Source organism: Doryrhamphus excisus, chromosome 4, assembly GCF_030265055.1.
Source record: "Doryrhamphus excisus isolate RoL2022-K1 chromosome 4, RoL_Dexc_1.0, whole genome shotgun sequence".
Taxonomy (NCBI): Eukaryota; Metazoa; Chordata; class Actinopteri; order Syngnathiformes; family Syngnathidae; genus Doryrhamphus; species Doryrhamphus excisus.
In genome coordinates, this window is record NC_080469.1 from 9,668,626 (window position 1) to 9,680,642 (window position 12,017).

Sequence of the window (12,017 nt, forward strand, 5' to 3'; positions counted from 1 at the left end):
GTGTCGCATATTAAATATTTCCTTGAGACGAGCGTGCACAAATCCTTTTCTTTGTTCAAACATTCACAATGGGTGAAATGACTCCCTTTGGGGGGGCTGCCATGATGAGAGCGAGGCGGCGGACAGAAAGCAGCATAAAGTGAATTAATCATGTGCAGTTTTCTCCAGACCGTAGGCGAGAAGTCATGAGGGAAAAAAAAAAGCCTCCATACAATCTCCCTCCCAGCACAACCTTCCAGTAAAATTAATTATCCATAATCCTCTTTTGTTTCTGTATTGCTGCCTTTTACTGACTTAGAGGGAGATGAATGTTGAGAAGGACAACTGAGGTGTGCCTCTTAGCGCCAATGAAGCTCCGAGGCAAGTCACATGACCAAGAAAATACTTGTATTAAATAGGGTGACTAAACTGTTTTCCATAGGTCATGTCCTGTTTTCTCATCCACATAATGAAAATATCATGAAAAGGACTTTTTCATGGTTTAACATACTAAAGATAGAAACGTTTTTTGTTTGTAAAGTAATTTGGGCGCGCATTCTGGAGCCTATCCCAGCTGTCTTTGGGCGAGAGGCGGGGTACACACTGGACTGGTGGCCAGCCAATCACAGGGCACATATAGACAAACAACCATTCACACTCACATTCATACCTATGGACAATTTGGAGTCGCCAATTAACCTAGCATGTTTTTGGAATGTGGGAGGAAACCGGAGTAAACCCACGCATATACAGGGAGAACATGCAAACTCCACACAGAGAATCGAACCCAGGCTTCCGATCTCCTGACTGCGTAGCCTACATACTAACCACTTGGTTAGCATGCACATTTTCTGTGCATTGTAGCAAGAGAAAATTACTTAAAGCAAACTGATGTAATACTATTTTGATGATTTGATTTCACATTATTTCACGCCCAGGAGCTTACATTACTTCCATCAACAACGGCAGCACAGATACAGCAACAAAACTTATACACGCTTCTTCGGATGGCTGTGTCTTCCAGCACAAGACTTGTGCTCCAGTCCTCAGGTAAAAAATGCTGACAAACATGTTTTTGTTTTTGTTGAAATATTTAATATTCCTACCTCACATCATTTCAGATATCTACAAATCAGAAATTATGCTAAACGCATATCACCACAAATTCCTTCGTAAAGCTTCATTAACAGTGAACAACATGGCGTCACTAGACCCAACAGGGAAAAGGACAATTTCCACTCTCTTGGCTGGATATCCAATGTACCCCCCCCCCCCCCCTCTTTGTACAATTGTTTTTTGTTTACACTACATTGCTCAACTGTAATCCGGAGGCTACAGTTTTAAAAATGAGTTAACTAGTTAGCCTCCAATTTAAGTGAGGAAGAAGGACAGAGAAGCCAAAAATGTACCACTTCCACATGGAATGTGAGGAGAACTTATTTTCATTTTATCATGTCAGATATGCCATGGCTGCCTCCATGCAGTGTGACATAATCCAATGCCATGTCTCAATATTGGTACATTACTGACACCGAGTGGCCAGAATACTTTTTCAGTTCAAGAACCGTTATATTAAGATGTGCAGCAAATCTTCTTTTTGTACAAAGCTGTCCTCCGTGAAGTGGTGGTCATCCACAATCATCAATAGATGGTATTGTGTCTGTGTGGGGGAAGTTTTCATTCATGACATCATAAAAACCCTGGAATTCCAAAGCCGGTTCTCTCAAGGGTGGAGCAAGGAAGAAAAGGAGATAATAGATTTTTCTCGTATTTGGTGGTCATTAAAAGTCAGTTTTGCCTTGACCTTTACAAGCTGTGTTTTGCAGTGCTGACGTCACATTTCCTGCAATTTAACCTATCAATCTCCTGTGATATGGAAATTGTGTCATACAACGAGGTCTCCACATCCATTCATTTACACCCTGTTACCTCCTCAGGCTGTGGCAGCAACTCAACCAACTTGACTCTGGGAATATGCAAGGTGGGGAGGTCACCATAAACAAAGGATTAAAATACAAATAATAAATGCCAATTTGCTTACAGAGCACAGATATGGTGCCCTTGAGCAAAGTGATAAAGCCGCAATCATTTTGACTTTTTTGGTCTTGTAGCCTTTTGGATTCCATTTTTTTGTGTACACATGTTTTAAAATAATGAAATAGAGTTATTGATATGGTAATGGTTAAACGTGCATACAAGTTTGAAGTACATCTTGTCTTTACAGTTTTGCAATTCAACATGTCCAAAAAGGAGTAGGAAGAAACAATACTACCCCTTCTCCTTGTCACATCCATTACTAATCATTTATTTACTCTCTGTCTGTCTCAAATAATAACAGGAGAAGTAATAGAAGTCATTGAAACAGTCCTCTGTGATAGGTAAAGAAGAATGTATAATGATACCTTAAGGATGAAGAAGAATGAAAAGTAAATTTCATCATCCCACAGCAATTTTTGGTTTGAATTTCACAGTTTTTCAGAAATATATGAATAAATCATGCTGTTTTGTGTTTGAATACGGCCTACTATTTGTTAAAACTAGGGCTGTCAAATTTAACGCCTTATGACGCGTTAACGGACGTCTCCTTTAACGGCGGCAATTTTTTTGTGACTCGCGATTAACGTGCGCTCCTCCTGTTTGACCCTCGGCCCAGACCGTAGTTTGAGTGAAGCACGGTAACTTTGTAGCCACAAGCTGGAACAAAAACAGCATATATACGTATATGTATATAGAAACTTATTTCTATCTGCGATTAAATGTGATTAATTGTGAGTTAACCCTGGCCAAATGCAATTAAACGGGATCAAATACTTTAATCAATTGACAGCCCTGGTTAAAACATATGGTGGTGAAGCACATTTGACGTATATATTGCCTACTAAACTAAAATACATATAAAGTATAAGGCATACAGAAGATGCATTCAAAGAGTCTGTGAATGATATGTGGTATTCTACAATGGTCACTAGGTGTCAGTAATGTTGCTGTAATGTTTGTTGAGACAAACAAACAGACTTGATCTCCAGAACAACAGGCTTTTATTGCAGGTTTGACTTAACCCACGGCAATATTTAATTTATGAATACGGAATCTTACTTGGGGGAAATTCACTTATCACAGTCAAGTCTGGAACCAATTGACCATGATAAACGAGGGATTATTGTCGTAAGAACAGGTGTACATTGTACATTATAATTAATGTATTTGGAATAAATAGGTATAATGAAGACATAAATATGTCATAGATGCTCAGTAATGTCTCTTTAAGTAGTACGATTCAGGACAATGCAAGGAGAGACAGTAGCTAGATAGAGCGATAGATCGATGGTATGGGTTAAGAGTGTAGATTTAATTTGCTGTTCTTCCTCTGCTTCAAGACAGATGTGGCTGGTGGTTAAGCGAGGAACAAAGAAGGCGAAAGATAAGAGTGGGACCTGTAAAATTGTGCTGTAATCTATAGGTGATCTTGTATAAACAGGGGGCGTCCCTGGACAGGCGGCGGGGGGTAAATCACACCCTCATCTGCACTGCTACCACCCAAGACAAAATAAGATGTCTTGACCTCCCAAATGGTGTGGTAAGAGCTGCTGTCAGTCTGCCAACGACTGTGTATCTTGACATTTTGGAGCAAATCCTCCCTTTAAGATAGATATTTGGGCTGCTGACTGTCAGGGACATTTGTTGCTCCCAAAGGAGAGCTCCTTCACTCAATGTTGTTACAGCCTCCTCATCGGTGCCATCCACACCAGGGTGGAAAGAGAGGCTGCATCCTCTCTCCTCTCTGACTGCCTAACTAGATCCTCTATCTCTGACACCCTGCTCTGTCACCCAGAACAAAGCCCCCACACCTACACCCCCCCTTTTTGACAGAGAGGCAGGCAGACGGATGCCCCGTAGAGACTGCAAGGAGCGAGGAGAGCAAGATGGTTGGAGAGGAGGTGAGGCGTTTGAGCCAGAGGGATTTATTCTCTGTCCTGGCAGGTCGCTTTTTTTTTTTTTTTTTTCAGGTGGGCTGATGGATTTTCTACCTCTCCAAGCAATGTAGCAGCCAGACGCGGTGTTGTATTAATAGTCAGTGACAGGTCATCTCTGGGGCGTGCTTCAAGTTAACATGTCAGTTTCTGTGAAGTTCATACTGAAGCCTGTTCATTTATTTAAAAAATCTACAAAAGATGAAGTAAAAGTGTAGCGTGCACCAACATCATTTGTCAACACTGATGCTGGAGATATAAAGTGTAGTGGAGAAAAGCATGAAGGATAAGAGGAGTGTGGATTTTCCATTCGGATAATAATAATCCCTAAGTGACATGAGGCGTTTAATTGCATCAGTACAGCGAGAAAACGGCATTAGCACTCATCAATGATTTCAAATGCAGACATGCGCTTTTATTTGTTTCCACAGCTGAGGGGTACACGACAACATATGCTAGCTGGGCAAAGAACAAGTCAACAACATGACCCAAGGGGATGCTCATTTTTACGCCATCGTTTCTTCAGCGTGATTTGCTCATTCTGCCACATTTATCCATGCTTTGCCACTAAACACGAAGGAGTCTACATCCTGATATGACGATACGGATATCTAAGAAGTCGCCTCTTCTGCAGCAGAATGCAAAGAGCTGAGTAAATTTGCTGTCTTTAGCCTCCACTTATTATATTAAACATCAGTTTAAGGAAACATTATCTTAATTAATTTCCTCCCCGCTGCTGTTTTGGGAAAGGCAAAGCGGCAGGAAAGAGCACATAAAAGGCTGACTTTGAAGTAAAGAAGAACCCACATCATAGAGATGACTTCTTACAAAACCTTCAGGGGGCAAGCCAGTTAACTCTTTCAAAGCATCATGAATCAAATAGAGCTGGTGAGTGGACATCGGTAGAACTTGGCAACTCTCGCGGCAAACCTCCAGCAACTGTTTTGTAAAATGATAATACGCTTGTCTTTAGGAGAGATCACTGGAACACGACAAGTGACTTAACAAAATCGACACTTCCTGAGCCGCCGCAGATTGGCGTTGATACAGAGCTGCCATGTGGGGACGCCTTGTAATCGTGGCCAACACACAAAGACGCAGGCGAGCACAAAACCTGCAGCTCTGAGCTTTGGAAAGACAAATATGCACATCAGAATCATCTGACAAAAGAGAGAGAGGTTCTATTTTGGTGGAAGTATACTTGTACTCCTTTTTGTCTGCAGCCGACTTTTAAATTTAGTTAGCAAGGCAAAAATGGTTTGAGATAGGAGATATTTTTGGCCAGTTTGTACCTTGTTAACACATTCTCTGCATAATCTTAGTGTGATCTAAAAGAGCAACACTTCATCAAAATGGAGCAAGATGCCTCCATGGATTCCCTGGATACCAGACCTAGATCCTTTTCTGTGAGTTTGATGTGGCTGAAGACTTCATACTTCAGCAATGGCTGCTTCCTGCGTGGAATGGAGAAATTGTTCTTTTTCATTACTTTTCTCAATGTTTTTTTTTTCTTTTTAGAAAACTAGCAAGATCTGATATCTATTTTCCAAGTGTTAATAGATGTATGTAGTCTTTCTCTTCTTCAAGGCTTCAGGATCACACGGCATCTTTGCAAGCATGGTGCAAAAATCCTGAACTATGTCTACATTTCAAATAGTTTGCTCTGTACTAATAAGATGAATAACATTCAATTCTCTTAATAAAATGCTTTGTGACATGCTTCAGTGTATGTATCACCCTCTCTAAGAGCCCTGTTAAGAGCAGACAGTTTTAGAGTCTTTTTAGAGTCTTTTCTAATGCACATGAGCCTCTATTTAAGACTACTGAGTATTCTGTATATATGGTTATTTATTTCCTGAGGAAATAGAGTAATGAATCCATCGGGATGTTACTGAAAGGTTAGTTGTGATATTTGTACAGTGGTATGAAAAAGTTTGGGCAAATGATCAAGGTTTTCCTTTATAAATCACTGGTTGTTGGGATCAGCACTTTCAGTTAAATATATCATATAGCAGACAAACACAGTGATGGATGAGAAGTGAAATTAAGTTTATAGGATTTACAGAAAGTGTGCAATAATGATTTAAACACAAGTAGGAAGGTCTGTAATTGGCTGGCAACCAGTCCAGGGTGTACCCCGCCACTCGCCCAAAGACAGCTGGGATAGGCTCCAGCATGCCCGTGACCCAAGTGAAAAGGCAAGTGCATAATTTGGGCACCCTTGTTGTTTTATTGATCTGAATACCTCTAACACTAATTATTGGAACACCAAATTTGTTTGGTAAGCTCATTGACCTTTGACCTGCATACACAAGTGAAGCCAATCAGGAGAAAGGGTATTTAAAGGTGGCCAATTGCAAGTTGCATCTTCTCTGAAAGGTAGCACCACAGTAGCCTCAAAACTACTGACAACTGTCAAATGACCTGAGAGCAAAGATTGTTCAACATCATGGTTTAGGGGAAGGATACAAAAAGCCAGCTCGGAGATTTCAACTGTCAGGTTCCACTGTGAGGAACATAGTGAGGCAATGGAAGACCACAGGCACAGTCCGAGTTAAAGCCCAGAGTGGCAGGCCAAGAAAGGGCAAAGGTTGGTGAGAATAGTCAAACTCAACCTACAGACGAGCTCCTAACATCTACAACATAATCTTGGTGCAAATCTTGACAATGATCAGGGGTGCCCAAACTTTTTCAGACCACTGTATGTTGGTACCATACCTATCAACATTTGCAGTTGAAAGAAGGATATTTTAACAATAATGTTCCCATCCTGTGAAAAGACCTGACTGCCCACTGCCACTGCTTCATCTTTGTCCTCACGTGTGGATACTGTCACCATTGTCATCTACAGTACCAAAGAGTTTCTCTTTTTTTTTTTTTTGACGTAAGCTAAAATGGGGGAAATGGGGGTGCCAAATCAAGGGTATTCCTCAGGGAAAACGGAGGAGTTGACATGTATGGTTGGCATGTAGGTAAAGTTCATACTGTTTTTTTTGTGTTTATCCACTGATTATCAGAAGTTTATCATTTCAAAAATGAACTCTGATGTCTTCTATGGCAACAACACTGCAGCTCTGGCTTTGATATGATAGTTGGTGCCTGTAGTTTGGTTATCTCTTACAAGAAAATGTCAAATCTTTGTCCAGGTAGCCACCAGGTAATGAGTGGGTGAGGTGGTATTATTTAAATTAGGGGAAATGAACGGCTTGCATAATTACCCGTCAAAATATCAAAATATTTGATTGTGTAATTTCACACTTGATGATTCAGTACTCTGCATGGTTTTCTCCGGGTATTCCGGTTTCCTCCCACATTCCAAAAACATGCTAGGTTAAGTGGCGACTCCAAATTGTCCATCGGTATGAATGTGAGTGTGAATGGTTGTTTGTCTATATGTGCCTGTGATTGGCTGGCGACCAGTCCAGGTTGTACCCCGCCTCTCGCCCGAAGACAGCTGGGATAGGCTCCAGCACCCCGCGACCCTCGTGAGGAGAAGCAGCAGAAAATGAATGAATGAATATCCATATATCCAATATCCATATATCCATATATCATATATGGATATCATATATCATATCAATTTCCACTCCCCTTTAACAAACTTGAACATGAAAAAAATGACTGTACAGTAACACAATACTCCAGTCTGCCATTGTCTGAATGCACATGAACATAGTAAATAATACAGAGCAGAGCTAACACGCTCACGCAACAGGTTATTCTCCAGAGTGAAGCCGCAGTGCAGCGGGACTCTCAGGTGTGAGAGACAGACAGAGAGAGACATTCATCAACATTCATATGTTTCTTACACATTGGGGGCCACAGTTTGCTCCTGCAGAGTGTCAAGCTGTGTGTGTGATAGTATCAGCTATTTAGAGCTGATAACTCACGATGGCCATCTGCTGAAGATATGTCAATGCTGGCGTTAAGCCAGGAATCAATCTACACTACATTACCACAGGGGCTTTACAGCTGCTGGCCATTGCAAGTAGGGCTATTTATCTTTATTTAGACATCACATATTAAAGTATCAAATCCCTTAATAAAAGTCATAAAATCTCATAAAACTGAGTGCAGAGGATATGAAGGATAGCTGGAAATAGAATTAGCATGAGACCATCTTGATATTGAATCACACCAGCTCCATATCCCTCACCAGCCGGGACAATATTACAATAATAAGTACTTTTACCATAATGTAATAGTGATTACTCCATATTTCTGTAGGGATTCAGTACTGATGTGATACAATAATAAATACTGAGTATGACAGTATGACACTGTAAGACAGGTATACAATCAATTGGTTATTGTTGTACCTACGAGTTGCTCATGCAAGAGCTGTTTCTGATAATTTGTTTTCATAAAGCAAGATCTATCTTTTTGTGCCTGTGAGGTTAATATAAGTGCATTACTATATTATTGTATGAGTACCCTGGATTTATTACAGCATAATCAGATGAGGACCCAGGAGTAATTACTACATTATATGTGGGTACTCCGAGTGGTTATTGCATTATGTCTAAGGAGTGAGGACTCATTATCACATTAAGTGTTCTTCTGTATATCCCTACTCCATATCTTCATAGCATTTTTGTAAAGCTATCATCACTTTATGCATGTTTGTTGAGGAAACTTATGTCCCTTGCATGCAGACCCACAGTTTGACAACAGTCGGTGAATCAATCACGTTTATACAACATGTAATTTAACAAATTTAGTGGAATTGGGAACAACAACCTTGTACTGAAAGTGTAACATTAGTAAAGCGAGACACTGCTGCCCTCTTGTGGTAATCAGTAAAGTCAGTAGAAGTCATTAGGCTTGATTTTTGATTGAATGAGAACGAAATATCTATTGAAATGTGTAGTTATTGTAATATATTGTAAGATGTTTTAATGAAAACAAATTGAAGGGAAAATTGTGGTTTATATTGATCGATTTACGAAAATTTACATGCGTCGTGTGATGACGTACTGATTTAAAATGGGACACAGGAAATGTCGTAATAGCTTATCATCCAATCAGCAACGATTACGAACTTCCTTTGTATTGCTGTAATTTCAGCCAATCACCGTGGTTGTTCTATATGAGACTGACGAATGATTTTCCTTCATGTTCACGGGTCCAGGCGAAGAAAGCCGATGATGTGTATGTTTTGAAGCTCAGCGACAACTGTTTACCCAAGTTGTATTGTTTTTTGTCATAGGTGGATATGCTAAAAAAATAATAGCAAGTTAACTTCGGAAATGTATGGTGTTGTTCAATCGCTTATGACGACAACTTGACCAGTTCACGATGTTCTCCTCTCAGTCAGCCGCTTCCCTGATGTCCTTGCTGGGGTACAGGTAGACGGGGTGTCGTGGATATAGAATGGCGGAATTAACCCCCTATGGTCATGGCGGCTGTGACGGCGTGGCGATACACTAGCGACCGTCTCCTTGGAGGATGGGGCCCGCTTCTGTGTGTCTTCCTGGGATCCCTGGTGGCCCTGCTGACGCCAATGGTTGGAGTGGAAGAGCATTGCGTGGGCTCCTTGAATGTCATCGCACAGCTCCACTGCCAGCTGTGGGGAAGATCCAATGATCCCCCAGATGCGCAGTCCACCAGCCTCACTGTCCCCTTCACGGACCTCGGCTTGCTACCTCTCAGGCCTAAGCCCAGCAAAGGTACTGACGATTCAATAATAGTAATTATTTAGTCTGTACTTGTCATAGGAGTCTTTTTTTAATCATTACCTAAACTAAATTTTGTCACATATTTACAAATTCAAAAAACTAAGGCAAGGTTATTCAACTGAATTATTCTAGGGAGCACCATCACCTTTTAACCCAACCTAGTAGTGAATGTGGGCATCAAGTACTCCAGTCAAACAGACTCGTCAAAGATCCTCAATATTTAGTTTTTAAGGATGTACTGCAAAAAAACACAAGGCTGAAATCCTTACCATCCTTTTTATGACAGCAGCCGCTTTAAAAAAAAAAGATGGACTGTAAAAATGTGGCTTCCTCAAGTTTTGAACTGGTGTAAGGGGTTGGCCTGTGGGCTGCCAGTTGAATAGTCCTGCTCTAAGGGGTTCACTGGTCACTTTATTAGGTACACTTCACAATATATCTTAATTGAACAGTCTGTTCTTCTAAATATGATCATGCTCAGCTGTTCGAGTTGTTTTCTCTTTTTTTTGCCTTCTTTCCCATGTAATATCTATTTGTGTCATGTTTGGATGCAGAGATGGTTCTTGAGGCCAGAGCAGCGCTGCAGCAGGCTCAGGAGATGAAGAAACAGGGCAAGAGGGAGAAAGCCCACAAGCTGCTGGTGCATGCACTTAGTCTGAATCCAGAATTCGTGGATGCCCTGACGGAGCTGGGGACTATTTTGGAGGAGAAGGATGTGGTGCAGGCAGACCACTTGTACACCAAAGCTTTGGCCATCTCACCTTGCAATGAAAGGGCACTGATAAGCCGTGACCGCACCCTCCCTTTGGTGGAGGAAATAGACCAGCGTCACTTCGGCATCATTGACAGTAAGGTGCGCAGACTCATGTCCATTCCTAAAGGCAACTCTGCACTACGTAGAGTGATGGAGGAAACGTATTACCACCACATTTACCACACAGTGGCCATTGAAGGTAGCACGCTCACTTTATCGGAGATTCGTCACATCATTGAAACGCGCTACGCTGTCCCCGGCAAGAGCCTGCAGGAGCAGAATGAGGCAATCGGTGTGGACGCAGCAATGAAGTACATCAACACCACATTGTTGTCCAGAACAGGCGCCATCAGTGTCAGTGATATCCTGGAGATCCACCGCCGAGTTCTGGGCTATGTGGACCCTGTGGAAGGAGGACGGCTGCGCACTAACCAAGTTTTTGTAGGCCATCACATCCCGCCACACCCCCAGGACCTGCAGCGTCACATGCAAGAGCTGGTTCTGTGGCTCAACTCAGACGAGGCCTTGCAGCTGCACCCTGTTGAGTACGCTGCTCTGGCTCATTACAAGTTGGTATACGTGCACCCATTTGTGGACGGCAACGGACGCACATCACGCCTCTTGATGAACCTCGTCCTTATGCAGGCGCGATATCCGCCCATTACCATTCGCAAAGAGCAAAGGGCCGAGTACTACGCTGCTCTAGACACGGCAAACGAGGGAGATGTGCGTCCTTTCATTCGCTTCATTGCCAAATGCACAGAGATGACACTGGACACTTTGTTGATCTCCACTACTGAGCACGCTGTGGGTTTGCCAGGGGCTGGGCAGGAATATGCATGCCCAGACTGCAAACAAACCATCCCAGTTCACAACTGAATTAGTGATGGGAGGGTAACTGGAAGCCTGCGTTTTTATTTTATAGATCATGTCCAGCCATCATCTGTAACCTGCTGAACATGTTATTATATTAAGTCTGAATTTGCACACGGGGGGTGTTTAATTTCACAAGTGGGAAGCTCTGGAGTAAATGTCTCATCAAGCTTCCATGATCTGGTAGTTTCAAATCTTTTGAGATGACTGTGATTTTCATATTGCTGTAAAGCACTGTCATCATATTTATTTTAATAAAAGTGTTATATTAACATTCAGTATGTCTCAAGAGAATGTATGAACTCACAAATAATTAATACCACACTGGTTAATTAATGTTTTTATTACTTTTGATAGCTTTAGCATAGAACTAAAGGATCCTGATGATTTTCATCCGTCACAGCACAATATGGAACTGTAAGGTGACAACAAAGCATTTTTTGATTCTTTATGAACTTCAACCGGAACGACAAAAATGTTTATGCACATTACATTAGTAAATGTATCACTTGGTTTTCATTTTAATTAGGCCACTGCGGTGAGAACAATTTATATAGCTTGTATTCCATGTGTTTCAAACTATGGGTGTCATATGATGTGGACCATGTTGACTTCAACTGAGCAATATGAATCATGGGGGAAAATGCATAGTTTCCATGTAGACTATATATGTATATAGTGACTTTTAAAATAACACTTAAAACACTTAAATAATAGTTTCATCCTGACACTTCTTGTTGCTATCCTGTCTATTATACTCCCATA

The 12,017-nt window shown here is 41.4% G+C and overlaps 1 protein-coding gene across 1 annotated transcript; it reads left to right on the plus strand.

Moving 5' to 3' along the window:
• Window positions 1-9,041: 9,041 nt before the first annotated feature.
• On the plus strand, window positions 9,042-11,798 carry ficd (FIC domain protein adenylyltransferase). Its single transcript, XM_058071194.1, has 2 exons — window positions 9,042-9,619; window positions 10,180-11,798. Exons 1-2 carry the CDS (start codon window positions 9,343-9,345, stop codon window positions 11,256-11,258), a joined length of 1,356 nt encoding a protein of 451 aa, XP_057927177.1. The 5' UTR covers window positions 9,042-9,342; the 3' UTR covers window positions 11,259-11,798.
• The last annotated feature ends 219 nt before the right edge of the window (window positions 11,799-12,017 follow it).

Coding starts and splice junctions, on each gene's coding strand:
- ficd (XM_058071194.1), top strand. CDS start 9,343: ATGGTCATGGCGGCTGTGACGGCGTGGCGATACACTAGCGACCGTCTC. Junction 9,620..10,179: donor CAGGCCTAAGCCCAGCAAAG/GTACTGACGATT, acceptor GTTTGGATGCAG/AGATGGTTCTTGAGGCCAGA.